Source organism: Vanessa cardui, chromosome 5 (genome assembly GCF_905220365.1).
Source record: "Vanessa cardui chromosome 5, ilVanCard2.1, whole genome shotgun sequence".
Lineage (NCBI taxonomy): Eukaryota > Metazoa > Arthropoda > Insecta > Lepidoptera > Nymphalidae > Vanessa > Vanessa cardui.
The window spans coordinates 446,340-471,624 of record NC_061127.1 but is presented as its reverse complement, the minus strand read 5'-3'; the positions used below and the strand labels follow the sequence as shown (position 1 = coordinate 471,624).

Below are 25,285 nucleotides of genomic sequence, written 5' to 3'. Positions count from 1 at the left end.
AATTTATTAGAATAAAACCACATATATGTTACCTACCATTACATAGCAGCCTTTGGTATACGGTTTACGAACAAACGTACGTACAATAGATATTTGATATAGTATGATTATCGTTAGACAAAAAATATGTTTTATATAAGTTGACATACAAGTTTCAATCTACTTCGTAAAAAAGATTACTTGAACAATTTCAAACCGGAATCAATAAAATTATTATTGCTTAAATCGTTCATCTCAGGTAAATTTTATTTATTCGAAAATGATTTAAATAACTTATTTCTATACTAAGTTTTAATTAAGCAACAACTTATTGCAAATTCTTTTGAGGAGAGAATTTTACATTAAGTATCATTGACTAATGAAATATAGATACAAAACAAATTATAAGTAAAAATTACCAAAAAGTAAATAAAATAAACGAATTTAACACTTACTACTTAGGTGTAATATCCTCGATTTAAATAATTTTATATTTCCATCTTATTGAATTTGATTTATAATCAGTGCTAACGATAGTAATTGGGGATGTAATTAATACAATCAAAGGCATAATGAATGTTTTGAAGTTGAAACGATCATATTTAAATCATATACATTGAAAAATAGAAGTTAAAACTGCACCAACTTTGATACAATCGCCTATTGGCGAGATAGCGAAAAAAAAGGAAGAACGATGGAGATAAGATGGAAAGATGTTAATAATTATTAATGAATCTGAATTATTGATTTCATTTTAAGTATATTTTGTAAATTATGAGAATTACTTACTACTACTTATTATACTACTACTACTTATTAGGGTATTGTACAATAAGCTTTGCAACCGCAAAGTAACATTACTATATATAAATTAAGTTACATATATACATATAAAAACAGACTGGCGCCAACGTTATCACATTAAATTAAAACGCAAATTAACAGCTTTTATTGAATTTATTGTGATTCATGTATTTCATGCGTCCTTAAGGAAAGATCTTTATTTACATGCTATTAACAGATACTTTAATTAATAGTAGTAATATATTTAATTCACGTTCGAGAGATTACACTGTTGGTAGTATTATATTTATATTTACCATACATATTACATAAAGTATTATGAAATAGAAGAAAGCTTAACATTGTCCGTTTTACACACATCTTTTATTTCATGATGGTTTTATGCCATTTTATTGAAACCATAACCTCTTTATTATTTGTATGTCTTAGAAATTAGAACTTATATAGTATATATGTATTTTAATAAAGATTTTATTTATAATTATTATTATTAATTATTTATAAATTGTTACTTTTAATTTTATTGAAATAATTTCTATCTTATTAAGGCAAGTTGCAAGTTTCTCGTAATTAAATTTATAATTAACTTGTTTTTTTAATATTTTTGTATATCTGGTGCGAACATTTAACAAAGGTTTCAATCCTCTCCTCAGAAAATAAATACAAAAGTCTTATTAAAATTTTATAGTTTGCATTTATAAGTGCTGCTGGAATACCACAACTACATAATTTATCCACGCCGCCATATGAAAACATACTCTATTGAAACAAATATCAACAATAATATAAGCTTTAAATTTATAATTAAAAAAACCTACAAGTGAAAGGCCATTTTTGTTTATCACTCATTATTTATTGCCTGTTAAGAGGATGAGTGAGCTACTTATACAGGCTCGGTATATACAGAACTCTTAAACTGTTTTTATTTAATGTTATTAATATACTATCGGCATTGTAAAGCACCCTTTTAATTTAGACAGTATTATGTGACTTTTATAAACTTTCATACAATATGCCGTGCTGTTTCGTTTTGGCAGCATTTTATATGTTAATTACGTCGAGATATTTGAAAAATAAAGCAAAAGAGTCACTATATTAGATATATTTTATATATGTAATACAAATATAAACGCCACATAAGCTTTTTCGTCCTGAAAATTAAGTTCAATTAAATTTTCACTTATAAGTCAAGAAATTTTCCAGAATTTTGTATTAGTAATTTTCGATTTTGTATTATTAGATTTTTAATGACTTATTGATTTCAACTTAATACTTATCATAAAGGTAATAATTATGTCAAATATTCTAATTAGATTTTAATAGGCGATAATTTTACTCAAGGGCAGTGACGAACATGACGAAGAGCATAAAATTATTATCCTTAATAAATGTTATTCATTTTAATCGAGGGGTTTTTATTTGGTATAAAATATACGAGATGACAAAGTAAAAAATGCTCTCTTAAAATACAATACCATGTTTTAGTATATCTAAGAAAATAATAATATCATTTCGGCTATTTATTAGAGGGTTTTATTAATCAAATAATATTCATAAAAATAATTTGCATATTAATAAATAAAAAAAGATAATTAGTATTAACAGGAACGTATCCAAGCTAAAAATGTTGCCAACAATGTAAATTTTGAGACGCTGTCATTTCTAACAACTGTCTATGTCGGCCATTTTGTAGGTTTTTCGGCGACCGTAACACGTGTTCTGTAGGTTAAAATAAAATTTTGTGAAAATACTAGTTGCTTTCAGTGTTATTTTGATTTTATTGTTAAACGAAAATTATAAAACGTTTCAGGTTGCCAAAATGGTAGTAGCAAAGAAACCCGCGGCTAAGAAAGGCCAATTGCACCAAAAGTCTGGTAAAAAGGGAATTAAAGGTGGTAAAATCAGAGGCAAGGGCCAAAGAAGGAAAATCAGCCTTAAATTCGCCATTGACTGCACACACCCAGCAGAAGACAGTATCTTGGAAGTCGGCAACTTCGAAAAATACTTAAAAGAACGTGTCAAAGTCGAGGGAAAAACAAATAACCTAGGCAATCACGTTGTCATCGCGAGGGACAAGACCAAAATCGTCATCAGTGCGGGTAAGAGACTTTAAAAAGCCTCCTATTATGTTACATTGTAATAAGACAATTTTTTAACAAGTGCAACTGGATAACATGCTTCTTTTACGTACGTACGACTAAACGTTATGCTCACGCCTTTTATCGCCATTCCATAATAAAGGAGTACTTATTTTAATAGAAGCGGAAGCACTATATTGATAAAATTACAAAAAAATAAGCTAAAACAAAAGCACAACATATACACCACTTGAAATGTGGTCGTTTTTTCGTATATTTTTTCAAATATTCTAAATTAATAAGATTTCAGAATTAAATGAAATGTTATAAATTATTTATATTTTTTAGATATTTCATGCTTGTTTTTTAACGTAATCTGAATGGTATAGATGATGATAGATATGTGTTTATTTAGTATTAGAGAATATTGTCATCTGGTGTGAAAGCAGCACTGTATAATTTTTATTTCAAATCAAAATCAAACATCTTAAAAGGATTGATTCAACAATGAACACCACTGTTTATATGTTGTTATATCAATATCAAAATATAATTCATTCTAATAGGCAAGCACTTTTGAATCATCATTTTACAGAACTGTAAGTGAAGTTACCATCAATTTGGTATGTAGATTCTAGAAGAACAGCCAAGAAACTCAGTAGTTACGCTTTTCCAACATTTAAAATATATAGCCTTATTACTTAAATACAATCATACGAGTTTATAACATATTCTGCAAGACAATAAATATTAGCTCCACACTTTTCATCATCTGTATAATCTTGTATTTAATATAATAATAATTATGCTAATATATAGATTTTTGGAACATCCATCACAATGCTATTTTGATATTTGTTTTTACGGATATGTTCAATGTTTACGAGAGATTGTTAGCTTGACATTATAAAACAATATTTGGTAAAATAATCTGTGCCCTGTCGGCACAACTGAAAGACGTTACACTTAAAATTGAATTGAATTATACAATATAGCTACAGCAATGCATGGCCAGGAATGCTAGCATGAAGTATAAATGCAGAGTACATTTAATATTTTTTTTAATCTTATGTATTTATTGTATGATTTTTGTGTTAATAGTATAAGTAGGGCTTACTTTGTGACAGGGTTTTGTCCAAGTCTGTGGGTACCACCCATTAATTTTTTTTATACTGAAGGTTGGTGGCATATTCGCTTTATAAGGAATGCTTAATATTTCTCCAAAGTGGCTATGTTTAGTGTGACTGTAACCACTGGCCACCCATTCACCTGTCCCCATTATACTATTACCATCTTATATATGACCTCAAGGGACAAATAGACAGTAAAATTGTGTCCATCAAACACCTTAGCAGCAAAACCATCATTAGTCAAATATATCGGTCTATAATAACTTTGCAATCTTTATGTTCAAAGACAATGATGTTACACCAATCCTCCTATCCCGCCTAAATGAAAATAAGCCTTGATTCTATTAATTTTTACATAGTTGAAATAAGCATATAAGTTAATACCAAGATGCTTTCAAGTAATTAATCACAAAATATATTTGTATGTATTTGTTACAGACATTCCCTTCTCTAAGAGATACTTGAAGTACTTGACTAAGCGATACCTCAAGAAGAACAATCTCCGTGACTGGCTCCGAGTTGTTGCTTCCGCGCACGATTCCTACGAGCTCCGTTACTTCAACATCAACGCAGACAGCGACAATGAAGACAATGAAGATTAATCTGTTGCTACAATAAAATAGTTTATACTATATGTCTATTTTTTATTTATTGTCTCAATATTTTAAAAAAAAAATCTGTTTTTCATACTATTTTTGCTCATTAAATTGCATTTCATTACAATGTAAAATAACTACTCCTATTTTCATATATAATTGGGAGTCGAAAATAGTATTTTAATATTTTGGATTTATTTAATGTAATAAAGGTAACATGTTCGACACCTACTTGTCCGAATCGTTATGTAACTTAGGAACCAAATTCACTGTCGGATATGTGAAATAGTAATACCTCCTATAAAACAAAAAGTAATGAGATTACATTTCTTTTTTTTAAGCCTTCCTTTTTTTACTGTTATTAACAAATAAAGTCAAATTGATCTTTTTACAATTTCTAAATAATCTAATATTACTGAAACCATTCGAAATAATCAGTTAATCTGAAATAATTTCGTATCTATATATCTTATTTTTTTTTACATATCCAATATATTATTACTACCTTCGTTCCTGATAATCCTTAAATAACATGAATGATATACTTTAATTAATTCATTAAATAAATGCAAATTATTGCGCATGAATTTGATACAGTGTGTAATGGAACGTTTTCAGCATACTCAAACTCAAAAACTTTATTCAATATAGAAACATTAAACTTTCTGATTGATGGTCAATTGAAACACTACCACCGGTTCGATAAAGAAAATACCCTGACCTGAGAAGAACCGGCGAAAGAAACTCGGCGGGTTTTTTTCTATCTCATATATTATATCAACAATTTAATATGAGATGAAATAGCCAGGAGGCGATCGTTTCATTCCCAAGGTGTGCTATCGATCATAAACTCATTAATTGTATAGTAACCTTTTGCGCACAAGCGTTCCTTAATATTTTTTTAAAATTTGGCAACAGAGCCATTTTGAACGCTTTCTGGGATCCTGTTGTAAAACCATATGCATTGCCCCACAAAGGAGTTACTGACTCTATGTAGTCGAGTAACAAGTTTGTGTTTGTTCCTTGTACCAATGCTATGAGTCTCACATTAACTCATGAAATCATTAACATTTTTTCGTACATACGTAACATTGCAGAATATATATTGCGAAGCAATAGTCATATTGCATATCTTGATTTCTTTAAATTTATTCCTTAACTATTCTTTAGCTCCTAGGTTATAGATTGCGCGAATAGCCCTCTATAGCGAATAGCATAGTATATAAATAGCCACATGTATTTTTTTTCTGATGAATACTTTTGGTAGTATACAAAATTATTGGGATAATCTTGAGCTTTGGTTAGGTTAGGGAAACCTATAAGTATATTATCATTTTCATTACAAACGGTAACTATTTCCGTGTGTGGGTGACGACAGGTAGCCCATTTAACTGATATAGGCAACTATTTCCGACTGTGGGTCGCCCATTCGTATGTTATAAAGTACCTGGTGTCAGTTGAGTAATTAAAGATGTGAAAAGGTACCATACAGAAAGCTTCATACGATTTATTATAGTTTGTTCGCGTTAAGAATGCAGTGAGTTGTCATTGTTTACCGGCTTTACTCCGCCCCCTGACCAATCAAATCTTTTTTAACAGCAGGGTGAAGGTGTATGCATATTTGTGTTAAAATTCCAACAAAATATATTTGTTTCAAAGACTAAGTATAATGAATTTAAAAAATACACATTAAAATAAAAAATCGAATCGGGGTATTAATCATTTTTTTTTTTCGAATTGTCTGTTACTGTTTCACTGCATTCTTAACGCGAACAGACTATAGTTAAATTATGTGTATAAATAACTTGATACAAAAGATTTAAGCAAAAAAAAAAAACAATGTACGTACGTAATTTTAATTTTATTTGAATAACATTATGTACATAAATAATAAAATAAAACAATTAAGTATAATTGATTTATAGAACATCCAAAAAAGCTTTAAACTTATGACCTAATTTCATCAAAATGTTGTAAAACACTACGCTAAGTAAAGATTCTCCGCTGTTAAGTATTGTCAGGGATTGAATTATTAAAATGCACTATTGATTAATTTGAACTAAAAACTGCTCGGGTGTATATAAACACCGAATTTATTCTACTTTATTACATTCGTAACGGCTCGTTAACAATACTGTTTAGAAGCAAACCTCATTCATACGTTAAGTATCGTAAATAAAAAGTAATCTTGTCTATGGTTGTATACATTTCGCAAATCGTTGGTTCTACGTTTGACTACGCTTCAGTGCAAGTACAAAATACGATTGAGTTTATGTTTATGTTCACTTCCCGGCGGCGATTTCCTTCATCCTGTTCAGAGCGGATCCCGCCTTGAACCAAGATATCTGTTGCTCGTTCAGCGAATGGTTCAGCTTGATGCGTTCAGTGCTTCCATCCTTGTGTTTGATCTCGCAGTCGACTTGCTGTAATGAACATTATGAAAATATAATTTCTGTAATTTCATTCACGAATACACATGAGCAAGAAGGCAACAAATTCCTGCTATCTATTTATTTATGTATTGCCAAATACGGTAAGTTTTTATTTGAATTACTGAAGTCTTTTGTTGTATTGGTTTATAACCCTTCAAATAAAAAAATAATAAGAAATATAGGTGTTTCACATTACAAAGAGTGGATGGCACGGGGCTAGGATTTCATCTGAATAATAATCATATTGAATTCTACGTTTTTATCGAACAAGGTAAAGACTATTGGATATTACCTTTCCAGGTGCGAGCGAATTCAGACCGAGCAGGGAGATTTTGTCGTCGGGCTTGATCTTGTCGTAGTCGGCGGCGTTGGCGAAGGTGAGCGGCAGCAGACCCTGCTTCTTCAGGTTCGTCTCGTGGATTCTAAGAAGGAATATAATCACGGTTAACACTAGTTCAGAAGTCAGGGCTGCACTATTTTAAGATGTAAGAAATGGTTAACAAGAAAGCATTTTTATTATTATTATTATTTTTACTTGTTATTTTTAACAACTCGGCTTAGAGCCGGTATTTACGTCATTCTCACGGGCCGAAGCCAAGTGGTCAGACACGTCTTAAAAATTGAAAGCTCTAAAGCAATTCCCGTTCCCCATCAGTTGCAAAAAATTTGCGTACAATTCTGCAAGTGTTTAGTATCACGGCCTTCTGCATATTTACATATAGAAAATTTGGAAGATTTAATTAGATTTAATTATTTAAGATTTTATTTACAGATATGTGCATTTGTTTGGGTATGACGCCAGTAGTGGACAAAACTATTGGGACTATTGTAACTTTCTGCAAGTGCCACATACGTGCTATTTCTTCTTTTAGTTCCGTGTATTTTGTAAGTTTTGCAGATTGTGTGTGTTAGGGATTATTAATCGAGGATCAGCACATTGCACCGTAGTGTGTACGGGTGGCGTCGCGGGTTTGGGGCTGACCTGGCGAAGGACTTGACGATGATGGCGCGGCCGCCGAGGTGTCTCGGCTCGAGCGCGGCGTGCTCGCGCGAGGAGCCCTCGCCGTAGTTCTCGTCGCCCACGACGCACCACGGCACGCCGGCCGCCTTGTAGGCGCGCGCGGTGGCCGGCACGGCGCCCCACTCGCCGCTCACCTGGTTGCGGACCTTATTCAGCTCGCCGTTCTCCGCATTCGTGGCGCTGCGGGCGACATCGCACGTTACTTCAGCCACACTGATGACACCCCCACCCCCTCTCACCAGTATTACACTCACGTGATGAACATGTTATTGGAGATGTTGTCGAGATGTCCCCTGTACTTGAGCCAGGGTCCGGCGGCGGAGATGTGGTCGGTGGTACACTTCCCCTTTACCTTGATGAGGATAGTCAAGTCTGTCAGGTCCTTGCCGTTCCATTTGTCGAAGGGTTCCAGGAGTTGCAGCCGGTCGGAGGAAGGTGATACGTCCACTTGAACCTCTGAAATAATTTATTATATGATAAATGCCAAGGTAGGAAATATAATGAGTAGCCGAATAGATTGGAACAGAATATTTAATTTGCTTAGTGCTAGTGAAATATTACGCATTCCTTTATGATGTTTTTGATTTAAAATAAGCTCATGGCACTTCAAATAACACTATTTACTTACTGGATCCGTCAGCGGGCGGGTGCTCGTAGGTGTCCTGGCCGGGGTCGAAGCCCTTGGCGGGCAGCTCGTCCGCGAACGGGTCGGACAGCTTGAACTTTTTGCCGTCCGTGCCCGTCAGCTCGTCGGTCACCGGGTTGAAGTCCAGGCGACCTGGGGATGCAGGCATCATTGTATATAAAATTAACAATTGAAGTTATTTAGTAAAATATTATAATAACTTCGAACACATTTTTTTATCTATATAACAAGTTTAAGTACAGTAATAGTCTGCTTTAACAACAACAACAACAACAACTGCCTGTAAATTCCCACAGCTGGGCTAAAGGCCTCCTCTCCCTTTGAGGAGAAGGTTTGGAACATATTCCACCACGCTGTCACATGCAGGTTTCCTCACGACGTTTTCCTTCACCGTCGAGCACGACATGAATTATAAAGACAAATTAAGCACATGAGTCAGCGGTGCTTGCCTAGGTTTGAACCCGCAATTATCGGTTAAGATGCACGCGTTCTAACCACTGGGCCATCTCGACTCTTTAACGCGAATTTCAAATGCCTCGCATTACACGACAGGATGTATATAAAAGTAATATAGTCATTGACTTCTCTTTGGTCACAGGAATTCTCGCTTCCCCTGAAAATTCTGATGAAATATATTCTATAAAGAAAAAAAGAGTCTAAAAGTGAAAAAAAAAGTTATGTGTTATAATAGCAAAGGAAAATAAATTCGTATTTTTTTTAAATTAAATTTGACCATGACTATGAGAAATCTCAGTCAACGTGATTCTTTTCAGACCGTAATCTCGCATAAAGGGGGTTTTAAATGATTGTATGATATGTTTGGTATTTAACGTAAGTGTGTGCGTGCGTGCGTGCGTGCGTACCGGCGAGCGAGAGCGCGGTGACGAGCTCGGGGCTGGTGACGAAGCAGTGCGTGGCGGGGTTGGCGTCGTTGCGGCCCGTGAAGTTGCGGTTGTACGACGTCACGATGGTGTTCTTCTCGCCCTTCTTCACGTCCTTGCGGTCCCACTGCCCGATGCACGGCCCGCACGCGTTGGCCAGCACCTGCGCGCACGGGGGGTTAGCGCTGTCACAGCGTCACGTCGCGTCACGTCGCGTGACGTCACGTGCGCGCGCTCACCGTGCCGCCGAAGTCCCGCAGCGTCTGCGCGATGCCGTCGCGCTCGATGGTGGCGCGCACCTGCTCGGAGCCGGGCGTCACGTTGAACGGGATCTTGGACTTCAGCCCGTGGCCCAGCGCCTGCGCACACGCGACGCGTTACTACATGCGATCTCTGCTAGGCTCAAAGCTTTTATACTTTATGAGACACGGAGGTCGTAAAGTTAGTCAGTAAGTAAGTCACTTTTCAAAATCAAAATCAAAATCAACTTTATTCAAGTAGGCTTTTATAAGCACTTTTGAATCGTCATTTTACAATTAAGTGAAGCTACCACCGGTTCGGAAAGTAGATTCTACCGAGAAGAACCGGCAAGAAACTCAGTAGTTACTCTTTTTTAACATTTAAAAAATACAATGTCATGTTAATTAAATACAATTATTTCAATTAATGTATCCTGCTTGGAAGTCAACAGGTATTAACTCCACGCTTTTTTGTCATCTACAAAATCTTGTATCGAATAGTATGCTTTTTCTACCAATGTATTTTTAACAAACGATTTGAATTTACTAAACGGCAAAGTTAAAAATTTCTGCGGAATTTTATTATAGAAACGGATACCTTGCCCCAAGAAGGATCTATTGACTTTGCGGAGTCGGAAACTTGGCGTTATAAGTTTATCCTTACTTCTAGTGCATATACAATGATTATCACTGATTTTATCAAAGTGATCAATGTTACTGTGAATATACATGATATTGTTGTAAATATATTGCGACGCAACAGTAAGTATTCCTACTCTGTTAAAAACATCCCGAAGAGAGTCTCTAGCTCCAAGATTATAAATAAACCGAATTGCTCTCTTTTGTAAAATAAAGATAGATTCAATATCTGCAGCGTTACCCCAAAGTAATATGCCATATGACATAATACTGTGAAAATAACCGAAATAAACTAAACGAGCGGTATCAATATCAGTTAGTTGTCTAACTTTTCTAACCGCGTATGTTGCGGAGCTGAGTCTTCCTGTTAGGGATGATAAATGAGAAGTCCACTGAAGTCTGGAATCCAATTCTATTCCTAAAAACACAGTAGTATCAGCTACTTCAAGACGGTCACCATTTAAAGATATATTATAATTTTGCTTGCAAACATTAGGTAGGGTAAAAACTACACATTTTGTTTTTTGAGCATTCAAAACTAAATTATTTACTGTAAACCAATTGTGTATCTGTGATAATGCACCGTTCACATCGTCATAGTCATTTTTTTTCCTGTCAACCTTAAAAATCAGCGAAGTATCGTCAGCAAACAACACTATATCACAAATACCCTTAACATAGAAAGGAAGATCATTTATATATACTAGGAATAGAAAGGGACCCAAAATTGAACCTTGTGGAACTCCTATTTTTAACGTAGATCCAGAAGACTTTATTCCATTAATGAAAACTTGCTGGATTCTTTGACTTAAATATGAAGCGATGAGATCAAGAGCTTTACCTTTAACACCGTAATATTTGAGCTTATAAAGAAGCGTTTCGTGTTCTACACAATCGAATGCTTTAGATAAATCACAGAATACTCCAATAGCGTTCTGTGATTTCTCCCAAGCATCGTAAATATGTTTGAGAAGCGCAATTCCCGCATCAGTTGTCGAGCGACCTCTTCTAAAACCGAATTGCTCACCATGAAAAATAGCATTTGTACCGAAATGGACGAGAAGTTGATTTAAAATAATTTTTTCGAAAATTTTACTTAAGGATGGGAGTATTGAAATAGGCCTGTAATTACCGGGATCGCTTCTGTTTCCAGTTTTAAAAAGTGGTAAAACTTTACTACATTTTAACAAGTTAGGAAATGAACCCGTGTCCAAACTCTTGTTAAAAATTGCTGCTATATACGGAGCAATATCGTATATGATGTTATTAAAAAAATTTACCGAAATGCCCCATATGTCGTTAGTTTTTTTAATATTTATAGTTTTAAATACTTTTATGACATCTATTGCAGAAACCGTTTCAAATGAAAAATCAATAACGCATTTAGAAACACTATTATTTAATAACCTAGCTGCATTTGATGTAGATGATTTTAAATGAAGTGTTATTTTATGGGGTACTTTATCAAAAAATGATTCAAATAAATTAGCAACCTCTAATTCAGAACTCGTGTATCTACTACCTGTGTTCAATTCTATTGGTATTTAATCAAGAAAAAATTTCATTATTGTTCACTTTTGGAAAAATGTATCCTTATCCTGGTAAATAATAATAGATCGTCACGGCAGCATGCGTAAGCGATCCCGTGGCGTCCGCCGAAAGACGGAGAGGGTACCGCTGGGTTTTTATAGGGCTCCGGGGAATCCCTCACTACCCCCCCCCACTTTCCATCACGTGGGGGAAGCGCGTAACGCGTTGTACAGCTAGAAAAAAAGGTAAAGGTAATAATAATAGGTGATATTTATAAAATAGAACCTCCTTGACGATACTGGCGCAGCGACCCATGTCCTCGTACGAGGAGTTGGTGCAGGAGCCGATGAGGCCGACGCGGATGTCGACGGGCCAGTCGTTCTTCTTGGCGATGTCGCCGAGCTTGGAGATGGGGTTGGCCAGGTCCGGGGTGAACGGGCCGTTGACGTGAGGCTCCAGGGTCGACAGGTCGATCTCGATGACCTGCAACACCCATAACCATATAAAGCTACTACTGTTACATGATAGGAGTTGACATTTGCAGACAAGTTGAAAAAAATTGGCATCAAAGGTTTATCATATAAAGAGCTGTATTGAAAACATTATACTCTATTAATCTCTATTGTTGAGTTTTGAATTACTGTAAGAGTGTAAGGTTATCATTGCGTGACCTTGAAATTTAAACACTTTTTACTTGGTGGTAGGGATTTGTGCAAGCCCGTCTGGGTAGGTACCACCCACTCATCTGTTATTCTACCGCCAAATAACAGTACTCAGTATTGTTGTGTTCCGGTTTGAAGGGCGATTGAGCCAGTGTAACTACAGGCACAAGGGACATAACATCATAGTTCCCAAGGTTGGTGGCACATTGACGATGTAAGGAATAGTTAATATTTCTTACAGCGTCATTGTCTAAGAGCGATGGTGACCACTAACCATCAGGTGGCCCATATGCTCGTCCGCCGACCTATAACATAAAAAAAAAACACATGTACAGCTAGAGACATAAGCCAGGTGGAGAATTTACGAGGTTACTCAGAAGAGGGCGGATAGCATATGCATAGCTAGTGTAGTGTAGTGTGTAGTAGAGCAGTGACCTGGTCGTAGGGCGCCTTGGGGTCGGGGGTGAGCAGGTTCTTGTACTGGTTGGCGGCGGCCGCGATGTCGTGGCGCCCCGTGGACTTCAGGTAGGCCTCCATGCGGCTGTTGAACGGGAACACCTGTCGCACACATTTGTAAGTAAAAGATAGGTCATTTTTTCCCATGTAATCCTAGTGGAATAATTCGGATGTAGATGAAATTTTTCTATAAAAACTTTTAACTTCTGACTCGTCAAGAGTTAGCAATGTGCGAAAGAAAGATTCAATCGAAAATAACTTGCTAGAAATGTAATTATTCTTTACTAAATTTTTTTATTACATACAAGTTTTTCTCCAAGAAAAGTAAGTAATAAGTAAGCTTGTATCCTGATAATTTAAACATGCGTGCAATGATAAATTGTCCAAGACAAAATTACATAATCGAGTACAAAGTAATGGGGTAAAAATTTATAACTTACACTGGTGGTCGCACCGATCTCAGCGCCCATGTTGCAGATGGTAGCCATACCCGTGCACGAGATGGAATCGACGCCGGGCCCGTGGTACTCGACGATCGCTCCGGTACCACCCTTCACCGTGAGGATGCCCGCGACCTTGAGGATAACGTCCTTGGGACTCGTCCAGCCTTTCAGCTTGCCTGGAAACGAGGTAACCATATGTGTTAATCAAATCTGCTATCAAAAATTTCCTTATTAAACTAATAAGTAACACATGCGGTTACAAATCCATCAATCCCGTTTTTAAACTCCATTTTTTTTTAATAGTTTTAAAGTTGCAATTACGGTAAAAATGCTATCATCTACCCTCATATTACATAAGTACAAGTAATTAACATTTTTTTTACACAAATTACAGATGTAAAACTTTGTGCGTGCCTTTTTTGCGATGAGTCTGACATTTTTTTTCTAATGTGAAAAGTTTCGGCGGTGCTGCGTTTTCGCATGCCCGATTCCTGGATTTGTCGACATGACGTCACTATGACTCTCCGTATACACAACTTTGAATTATTGATTTTTTAAATATAATTAATTAAAATATTGTGGTCTTGTCATCAAAATCATGTTGCGTATGGATCTTATGCGTATCCAGCGCAAAAATCGAATCGAAATGTCAGTTTTATAAATGTAATTATAGAAAAGAAATGGTCTAGCGCTTGGGACACGTAAATGATAAACGGAAGCAGGTTTAATTAAAATTAGCCAAAATTCTCAATCATTCAATTGAATGAATAAAATTGTAAAACAAATGAAAATTTAATAACGTAAATCAGTTGATTGTATTAAAAAAATCTGGGGTTATCTCTGGGTAACCGGGTTAGGTCTCAATCTTTTGTTTGACGCCTGAGCAATAAATTAGATATGCCTTCGAATTTAATTTTAAATTGTCTATAGATTTGTTAAGTTAGTCAGCGTATACGTCATACGCTTTTGGTATGCCCCCCCCCATACCAAAAGCTTATGACGTTTTGTCAAGACCTATATGACGTTTACTAAGGAGCGGTTATTCTCCGTATACAAGTCAAATATTTGCTGAAAGTACTACAATTATTAATAGACAAGTACGTAGTTTGACCTTGGTGTGAGAGCAAGCGTTTCAAGTATTTTTTTATGTATCGCTCTTATCAGTATGATGCGGGTGAGACTGTGTACACAAAGACGAATGAAATAACTGATATATAACATTAATACCGCCTTGCTGGCCTAGAGGCTGATTTATATTACTGCAGATCCAGAGGGCCTGAGTTCAAACCCTATGTCGAGTCTATAGAAATGATTGGGTTCGACTGTTAGTAATATTATATTACTTATTAGTAATATCTTTAAATAATATTCCGTAAAATTATTGTCCTCACACTCACTATTTATTCATTAAATATTTTCTTTATAACATTAATTTAAAGCGCTGCTAGTTAATATTGAAATTAAAATATTTAATAGTTTCTGGGTGGGATTTCTTAAGAAGTCCTACCAGGATACTCTTATTCTTAAACAACCTGGGATTGAGGCGAATAAGAACAAGGGAAATATTATCGCACCTTGTTCAAAAATATCATTTCTTTAGGAGTAAATAATTGTCCAGTCTTGCAATTGTTGGAATATTGACCGCAAAGCCTTCTTATATTTCTGATGGGCCCAAGGGCAAAGGGCGTTTCACACGTGACATGACACGAGACCGTACGACATTATCATCATTATATATAATATATATCATCATTATGTTAGTTATGGTTAATTTCGAACTTAGAAATTGACTATTGTTATGTTATATTCATTTTATGTTTTCATATTATTTTTTTTTTGCTTTATTATTATCTATTAAATATAGGCAGATTGTCACACCTTCTCATATCTACTAAGGGTAGCGGAGTTAAATCATCGTTGAAAATTTGTGACACACTATCATTGCTTTTCAAGTCGTTTTTTTTTTCTTATTATTGTTGTTTTTCTTGTATAAGTTGTTGGAAATTTGTGTGTTTATTACGGTTGTTTTGCGTCATAACAACAGCTGTGCATACAACACGAAGTTCCAGACGCTACAACATCAACATTTTAGTGCGGAATCAGCCACAGCAGGCTTTATAAAGATTACACCATCAATATGGCTATAGGTGGCTGATACTTGAGCGTCAGCTACATTATTAAAATATTCTACTACTTAACTATGTGTGCTTGTCTGTTACGCTTTCACACTTAAATTTGATAAAATTTGTTATGAAGCAAAGTTAAACCCAAAAGAAGGACATTTTTTTATATCTACCATCTGACAACGAATCCCTTAAACGCGAGTTAAACTGTAGACAACAACTAGTATTACATAAGATACATATATAATCAGAATAAGATATATAAAGACACGCTTCTGTTTTCTGTGGATATATTATCAATAATCATAGTTCATAAAATATTATTATGTAGTTTCGATTCGTAGCTGCACCAGCTTTAAATTTAAACTATCAAAGTGAGCGTATATTTCATTTTCTTTTAATAAATTATAATACACCTTCTCTATTACTCTATTTCTATTGTGTTTCCGCTCGTATATAAGCGTGCTATATAGCTGATGCATTATACGTAGGTATTTTAATTGAATGCGAACAGACGTCATTTGATAGCGCGTATCACATAATACGTCTTCATCGGAGCCAATCTAGATAAATTACACAATTGAAACCTACGTGCTAAATAGTTGATAAAACGCGAAGTAAACCTACTTTTATACTTAAATTAAATACGGTCTGTGCTATTAATATTGTTATATATATTTTAAATTTTTTAACACAGTGATGCTATTCATTTGTTTCTCATAAATGTAACAAGTCAATTTTTATATTCAATTCAAATAATAAAGAAAACTTTTGCTTCGAGTTTCAGTATTTTTTAATATAAAATAGGTGGGCAGGCTGGCACACACTCTCTATTCCAACCATAGTGGAAAAAAATTATGGTGGATTTGCGAAAAAAAATGCTTTCTGAATGAGGAAGAAAGTATTACAACAACTTAGGGATTTAAATTAAATTGGAAATAAGTAGTTAATTATAATGATGTATTATAAATAAAGATGATTTAATTAATTAATCATAATCTCTTAGTAATGCACAATATCACTGACTGAACAAATTTTATGAAATACGTGATTATCTTTTTTCTAAAACTTGATTATTTTTTTTCCTATTTCCACTGGAATAGGGTATACACCAATCCATGTTGAGTGGTTATTATAATCCATGTACATTAAGAAAAATGTATGACCTATAACTCACATCCGTGATGCGCCACCAACCTAAGGTATTATGATCCTCGTGCACGTAGTAACCCTAGCCTACTGACCTTTTAAACTGGAGCGCAACAGTATTAAGTTTAGCTGATTAGCGGAACATGTGAACAGTGGATGGTACCCATGCAGGCGGGCTTGCACAAAGCCCTGTCATGCGAATAAAATTTAAAACAAACACAATTCCTACTAACTAGCTATATCATATCGTTCAGAGAACGCTTAATTTACAAATTTTCTTTTATTTGAAATTAATAATTGATAAATTAAATGTGGCAACTCAAATCTTTTCGATGGAGTGTTTTCCTTCAATTTATTTATAGGTTTTTTTAATTTCTTTTTCAATATATAATAAATAGATCGTGTTGATTTGATAGTATTAAATACTGTATTGTAATATCGGTGTTAGAATTACCTATCAACATTTAAATGAATAAAAATTAAGTTTACTATTATAATGCATATATCCCTGGGCCGAAATCGAGATGATTTTTTTTCCGCAATAATTATTTCCTTAATCTTAATCGGTTAGGACTTCTTGAATTCTACATCAAAATAGTAATTAGCATAATTAACTATATATTATTAGTATAAAATAATAATGAGTCACTATTGAATAATAATATTATCTATCGCATCCATTAGCCTATTGATCTGTAGACTCAAAGATCATCAGGCAGTCTAAACTACACGCGTTTATTTACACGTATTGCATTACCCGTGACACATAATTATTCATTAAAATATATTCAAAACGTAAACAAACGATTAAAATACACGTGAATGGGATGTGCTTCTGTGCATCTTAATCGATGATTGCGGGTTCAAACCCACTGATTTTATTCATGTGCTTAATTTGTGTTTATAATTCATCGCATCAATCAATTCTGCCGCATGTGTATTCCAATCCGCATTGATACAGCGTGAAATATGATCCAAACCTCAAAGGCAGAGGAGGCCATAGCCAAGCAGTGGGAAATTTACAGACTGTTGTTGGGATGTGCTTTGATGTTGGTATACATAACATTGTATATACTGGGGGAAGTCAGGAGATCGAATTGACCACCCGATGAAAAATAGTCACTATGGTCCATAGATACTTTTGCATATTTAAGGGCAACGATCGATTATAGATTTCATAACTATCGTGCCTATTCCAACCAAAATTTGGGTTGTCTGGAATAAATGGCTACTTAGCCATAAGACCGCCCGTTGTACTCTACAATATTATTTATAATAATTCTAACATATTATAATGTGTATCGTGTGGTGTACAATAAAGTATAAATAAATAAATAAAAATTAAAATTCAGCAATACAAAGTATTATATTTGACTGTTGAATAGTCGGTGCTCGATACCTGACCAGCTGAATACATTACCGAAAAATTAGTTAAGGCGATAAATTTATGTAGTTTAAGTAATTCGAATTCCATTTAAAAATATACACTGACGTATTAAAGTTCGCGTAAGTCAAGAGTCAGATTGAAAATAAGCAAAGAGTAACAACGTTATTTTCTATTCGAGAATTGAGAAAAAAGTTAATATGAAATGAGTGTTTTACAAATGTTCTTAATTACTGACTTTTCGTTTTCCATTTTTATCCGACTTGAAAAAGGAGGAGGTTATCAATTCGTCTGTATTTTTTTTATGTTTGTTGCCTCATAACTGTTTGCTGGGTGGACCGATTTTGATATTTTTTTGTTTGAAAGCTAGTGCTTCTCGTGTGGTCCCATTTTAATTTAGTGCAGTTCTGATGACGGTATTCATATGAAAACGATGTAAGTCGGCACCGGCTCCAAATATAACAATAACTATAACTACGTTATATAATCGTATATCGACTTTTAAGTAGTCTAATATTTTTCATTTCATATTACTTAGGAGGACTCTCAAAAATATGTTGAGTATGCAATTATTTCTATTACTCTTAAGTGCATATTTATTTGTTTTAAAATGGCGTTTTGTTTGAAGTCGGTTTACTTTTTGTTTGTTGTTATTTATTTTCATTCAATTCCATTTTTGACCTTCAAAAGAAGACCGCTTTGTAAACAACCGTTAGGTACATTAGGTATATGATTTTCGAATCATATGAATTAAATTGAAACAATATTAAAAGTAATCTTGTTAACTTAGCGCCTACATACATTTAACTATTCTTTATCAGTGAAATGCGCCGTCGTCTTCGTAACTGCGCTTTTTGTTATTTTTAGAAGAATAGTTTAGCTAACTTTAATAGATCTGTGCCACTAGTGTAGATTCGGGAATATTAGATTTTTAATTCATTTTCTGTGTACGAATTTAATTTTATTTAATAGTTTTAAAGCTATTGTTTAGATTATAACGATATTCCCTTTTCCATTTAACGATTTTTAGTAAAAAAAATTAAAAAAAAAAAATCTATATATAACCTCTAGCTATTAAATACCGTGAAGAGGTTTTATATTTAATTTGACATTTAATTAGTTCAGAATGTTCCCGATCATTACATTGTTCTTATCTAAACGCATACACGATTCGGTCGTTGGCGCTCTGCCACGGAAAAAATATCTCAGTATTTATAACTTTATATGTTTTATACGCCACTATCTATGCAATCGGCGCGATTCGGCGCCGGCGTTTTCTTTTATTACACCACAGATGCATAATACATACACTTTCTACGAGTTCAAAATTGTCTTTGGTCATATGCCTTTGGATATTAAAGTATTAAGTAGAAAAATCTATTTAGTCATATTTTCCAAACTTTTTAATATGCATGTTTTATTAACCAAGCCTCGGCTTCGCATGTGTAAAGGTGATACAAATAATAAATATACTACGGAATATTTCTTGTTTCTTTACTATATTGTCCATGTCTTATACACAAAAACCTTCACGAACCACTCTATATATTAAAAGAAAAACCGTATATAAATCCGCTGCGTAATTTTAAAAATATAAGCATACATGAGGACAAACTGCGGTAAGCGATTTGATTTATACTATGTAATGATAATAATGATGATTCAATTATATATTATTTCGTATCTTGTTTTGAACTTGTTTGCAAGATTTTTAGTGATACGAGTAGGGTTTTATACCATTATGCATTGATATTATTGTTAAAATTTTTACAATTTATTTTATATACAATATAATGTATAAATGGCCCACAGTTTGGAAAAGGTTTGGAGAATCTTATTAATTGCAACACACTGATTCCATGGAGTCGCATCACATAATATGGCAGATTACCATGTCACACACGCTGACATCTGTTCTATATTATTCTGAATGCCAAAGTTTAATCATACACAACATTCAACTATTTTGAAAGACATCTTAATTAATAAGAGAGTTTTATAACATATAACTAGTTAAAACTGGTTATTTCGAGTTGCCGACATATAGATAATAAGAATCCGTTCAAAACTGTCACAGTCACAGATAAAATCTAATTGTTATGTCAATAAAATAAAATAAGATTCTTAAAGATTTCCATATTTGATTTGATAAATGTATTGATATAAGATTGTGTTCAATAATCGTCCATATTTCTATGATCATACAGACGAGTTTTGTTCGCAGGTAAAGTTTATATAAGTATTTTGAGCCAATATGAGAAAATAATTTCTAGAAAGATCCTTTATAAGAACTCTTTATATTAATATTGCTTATAAAAACAAATAATTTTATTATATCTTTAAATACTACAAAATTAAATTATTAAAGCAATATATAGTGTATGAGAGAAAACAGATTAAAGTATAAAGAAAATAATTCTCATAGAAATAAAAATAATCTATCGTAGTATTACTTGGTGGTAGGGTTTTGAGCAAGCCAGTCGGGGTACCACCTACTCATTAGATACTCTACTGTCAAGCAGCAATACTTAGTATTATTGAGTTCCGATTTGAATGGCGAGTTAATCCGTGTAACTACAGGCACAAGGGACATTTTAGTTCCCAAAGTTGGTGGTGATATCGTAACCTAACAGAACTAATGTCTACAGCTATGGGGGACACCACACCATTGGGTGGTTCATTTGTCAGTCTGTATAACTATATTAATGACATAATAAAAACTTCTCGAACTTTCTATTCAGTAATCGTAACATTAATAAATATTTACATCAATTTATACTAACTACTTATTCTTCTAAATAAGATATTTTCTACGAGCTAGATAGATATAATTCAAACTGTCAGTTACTGATGTTAGATTCACTAATCTAATCGAATACTGAACTCTCATTGGTCAGCGCTTACGTCATTAGTTATCGTCGACCAATGAGCGTCGATAACAATCGAATCAGTTAAACGGGATTTGATCAGCGATTCAGAAACTGAAGTTAAATAGATAAGGATTTTTTTTTTATGGTATAGTTTGGCGGACGAGCATATGGGCCACCTGATGGTAAGTGGTCACCATCGCCCATAGACATTAACGCTGTAAGAATTATTAACTATTCCTTACATCGTCAATGTGCCACCAACCTTGGGAACTAAGATGTTATGTCCCTTGTGCCTGTAGTTACACTGGCTCACTCACCCTTCAGACCGGAACACAACAATACTGAGTACTGTTATATGGCGGTAGAATAACTGATGAGTGGGTGGTACCTACCCAGACGGGCTTGCACAAAGCCCTACCACCAAGTAAAGATGAAAATGGCTAGTAAATATGAATAGTACTCACCGGTAAGTTTAACGCCGATGACCTTGGGGCACTTGAGCTCCCAGGGGATGTCGGCCATCACGTCCACGGCGTCGGCGCCGCCCACGCCTGCAACAAGCCACTACTCACAACCACACACTAACCAACCTCCAAAGCTCACATCATCACACAACTGCTGAACCAACTTTGATGAAATTTCATTTGAAACAAGCTTTAACCCCTAAAAAGGGGCGCGGGTGACAATTATTACTATAGATAGGGCTTCTGCATTTTTGTTATCTCTTATACTACCAAATCTTTCGGTGACAAATTCCTATGAAATATAACCCTTAAAATTGCATGACTTTAGACATCGTGTTTTATTACAAGCTTTTAGTTCACTCAACCCGAGTAACTTAGTCTGATCTGACCAGTCATTTCATCTTGGTTGAAACCAGGATTATTGCCTTAAGGTTCACCTGTGTGCCATCTTAAGCCAGTTCCATTGACTGACTAGTAGATATGTTTTTTACCTAGTACAAGTACTAGCAACAAAACACTAATATATTAGCTATATTTGTTAGTAAGTTTTAATTGATTTAATAAAAAGGCATACAGATTCAATAATTCTGATACTATAGTTAAATTAATATCTTCCAAACTAAGTATTTAATTTTAAAATATTTTATCTTCACTTAGTTCATTTACTTTATCTTTTGCTATTTATATATTTCTTATTTATTTGTGCAAAGATTTTCGACTTATTAAAGATAAAATTATCTTATAATATTTAAAACAACAACTCAGATAATTGATGTCATAGTTTAAAATAATCAAATTTTATGCTTTTTATTTTTAGAAACTAATCAGCAATAATCTTACCAATGCAAAGACCTCCAAGACCGCCTCCATTGGGTGTGTGAGAGTCAGTACCGATCATCAGGAGACCGGGGAAGGCGTAGTTTTCCAAGATGATCTGATGGATGATACCAGAGCCTGGCTTCCAGAAACCGACACCATACTTAGCACCGGCTGTCTCGAGGAACTTGTATACTTCTTTGTTGATGTCCTGGCCATTTGTATATTTGATTTAAAAAAAGTAATTGAAAATAATAAAAAAATCATACAAATTTATTGCCTGATTTTTCTAAAATCCTTTTAAGCATATATTGCAACAAAATATAATACCCTAAACCAAACTATGAAAGTAAGTAAGGGGCATTTCAACCTAGCAAGCCACAAGCTGGAGATATGGTATATTTGGTAATCTATTTATACACCAAATAACAACTTGGAATCATTAATGATTATTGCTAAATTGTGTGGCTGTACTTAAAAAAATTAGTACCTTTTTTATTTATTTAATCTCCACTGTCATAGACCTTTAATAACTTAACTGCCGGGAAGTACAAACACTCCATACATTTTATTATTTGTAACCTGTGTTAGAAGTGCTACAATGCCAAGTGGACTTAACATAAACAGACATTAACATCCCTGTTCTTCTCACAAACTAATCACTTATTGAAGATACACTTTTTTGAGTCTGACTGTACAACATGTACAGTCAGCCTGTTAAGGATATCTGTCATATAAAGCTATATTCCCACCTTAGCTCTTGCCAAATCTTTAGTGCCACCAGTCTGCGCTTCAATCAAGTGATCGCAATGGATGGTAGATGGTACTGCAACTTTAGGTAATCCAGATGAAATGAATTGCAACATAGCCATCTGAGCGGTGGCATCTTGCATGGCAACGCGATCAGGTCGGAGACGTAAGTAACTTGTGCCACGTTCGATTTCCTGCACAATATTTTTTTATTAATAACAAAAATTTACAATAATAATAAATATTAAATTTGAATCTACAAACAAACCATAGTTTAGATTTTTATTTTATATAAATATTTTATGCCATGTTGTGGTATATGGTGAATATTGCCTTTAAAAATGTTTATCACACAATGAATGCATCGCAAACACAGTTACACAGTTATTGCAGTATGGCTGTAGAATAATTGATGAAGTGGTTTCTTTTTTGGCCAATGTCCCACTGAACAGATATAAGTATATTAGGCTAAACAAAATCAATTTAAATGCTTTTAAATTGTGTGAAACTGCAAGTTGTGGCTACTAACATAATTATATTAAACATAAAACATTATCCAAAACCCACTGCACCTTTTAGTATAAGATTTATGTATGACTATTTTTATAACAGTTTATTAACACATTACAAAAAAAAAATACTTCTCATTTATTATATATAAATAATAATTTGAATAGTGTGGACATACTGTTTTACTTCATGTATACTTAAACCATAAATGTTCAGTTTTATTAAAAAAATATGTTACTGTGAAATATAAGTTGCCATTGTGAATAGTTTTAATAAATATTTGTTATTAGGGAGAGACTACATAACAATTTAATGAATAATAATTGACAGACAAACATATTATATTCACTATATGTTGCTAGTTAAATTAGCATATAACAGAAACAATGTCATGTATAAAAATTGTCAAAAGATTAAACAAAATACCTGAGAGGATACGAAACAAAGTTAATAAATACTTTTTGGAAAATAACATGACAATCAACAAGTTAAATAAGTTATATATTTATTTCAAAATGTTTTAAATCCTTGGTTAAGCTGCTATATTGAAAGTATTATAATTCTTACCTGTCCTTTGGGGTCATCAAGGTGAGAATACAGGACTTTTTCAGACAAGGTCATGTCACGACCTAACCTCTTCTTCACAACTTCCAAAGTTTTCGTTAATTTTTCATAAGGAAGAGGAACCTTGTCGAATTTCGACATAGCCACCTAAAACACATCACGATACCTTTAAATAACACCGTACGAAGCACAAAACAAAGTTTTCAGTTGCCCTCTTGATTACATAACAGTGTTATAAAATCACCGAAACTCTAAGAAATACCACATTTTTCAGGGTTCTTGTGTACCTGAGCCGCTGCCGCGGTGAGGGGGGACACGCTGAAGCATCGTTTTTGGATTTCTACGAGAGCTAACCTCGTCCTGCTACCCTGAAAAAAAATATATTTCGATGACCCCATACTTTTTTCTGCTATAACAAGTTATTTGTCAGATATATATTGTGAATCGGATCCGGTTTCAGATACATCTAAGATAAATTGACCTCTGTTTAATTTACGTTTCGTGACCTTTTCATTCATATGTACTATCTTTAACTCGCTATATTGATAACATCGTAAACAAATATAATTGATAGTGCAAATCCATATATTGGATAATTATATGCAGATTAAAATGAACTGGTTACACGTGGATAAGGTTTTTTAAAAAAATTACTTACTTGGCCATGCAAAACTCTCGTACAGTGAGCCATGGTTGCGGGACCTTTGTATTTTAATATTAATTTATTAAATAAAACTTGTAATTAAATAAATATACGCAACATGGATTTGTTGAAAATATTACAGCCGTATTTAAAGCGCAATTTAATTTTCTTTATTATTAAACCAAGGAACCTTCACTTCAACCGCTACTGCGGAATAATTTGGCAGATTGATTTTGATTTGGCACTTGGAGTTTTGGCACATGTCTCGTGATATGTTGTCAGCCGTAGCTATTTTGCCAAAATTGTTTGTAAAATAAGAAATCGTATATCTATTATAATATGATTACTAGTGCTAATATACATTCAGTAATACTATTTTTGGCGATATTAAATCAGTGAGAGATATTTTTGAGAGATTTAACGATGAAGAAATTATTACCACTAGGTACATTTAATTTTGTTTATGTTGTTTTTAT

The 25,285-nt window shown here is 33.9% G+C and overlaps 2 protein-coding genes across 3 annotated transcripts; one reads left to right on the top strand and one right to left on the bottom strand.

The window, feature by feature from the left end:
• Positions 1-2,396: 2,396 nt before the first annotated feature.
• On the top strand, positions 2,397-4,625 carry LOC124529974 (60S ribosomal protein L22-like). Of its 2 annotated transcripts, none has more exons than XM_047103940.1 (3): positions 2,397-2,504; positions 2,594-2,882; positions 4,430-4,625. In XM_047103940.1, exons 2-3 carry the CDS (start codon positions 2,603-2,605, stop codon positions 4,591-4,593), a joined length of 444 nt encoding a protein of 147 aa, XP_046959896.1. In that variant the 5' UTR covers positions 2,397-2,504; positions 2,594-2,602; the 3' UTR covers positions 4,594-4,625. The 2 variants fall into 2 exon arrangements, with proteins under 2 accessions (XP_046959896.1, XP_046959895.1); XM_047103939.1 differs by having other exon boundaries at positions 2,459-2,508.
• Positions 4,626-6,429: 1,804 nt separating this feature from the next.
• On the bottom strand, positions 6,430-25,083 carry LOC124529652 (probable aconitate hydratase, mitochondrial). Its single transcript, XM_047103481.1, has 16 exons — positions 24,825-25,083; positions 24,454-24,534; positions 24,170-24,313; positions 23,095-23,286; positions 22,367-22,553; positions 21,527-21,613; positions 13,534-13,712; positions 13,073-13,195; positions 12,261-12,458; positions 9,807-9,926; positions 9,550-9,730; positions 8,669-8,818; positions 8,295-8,496; positions 8,002-8,220; positions 7,312-7,441; positions 6,430-7,010 (listed from the first exon to the last, which is right to left on the bottom strand). The coding sequence occupies exons 1-16, from the start codon at positions 24,855-24,857 to the stop codon at positions 6,870-6,872; spliced, it is 2,367 nt and encodes a 788-aa protein (XP_046959437.1). The 5' UTR covers positions 24,858-25,083; the 3' UTR covers positions 6,430-6,869.
• Between the last annotated feature and the right edge of the window lie 202 nt (positions 25,084-25,285).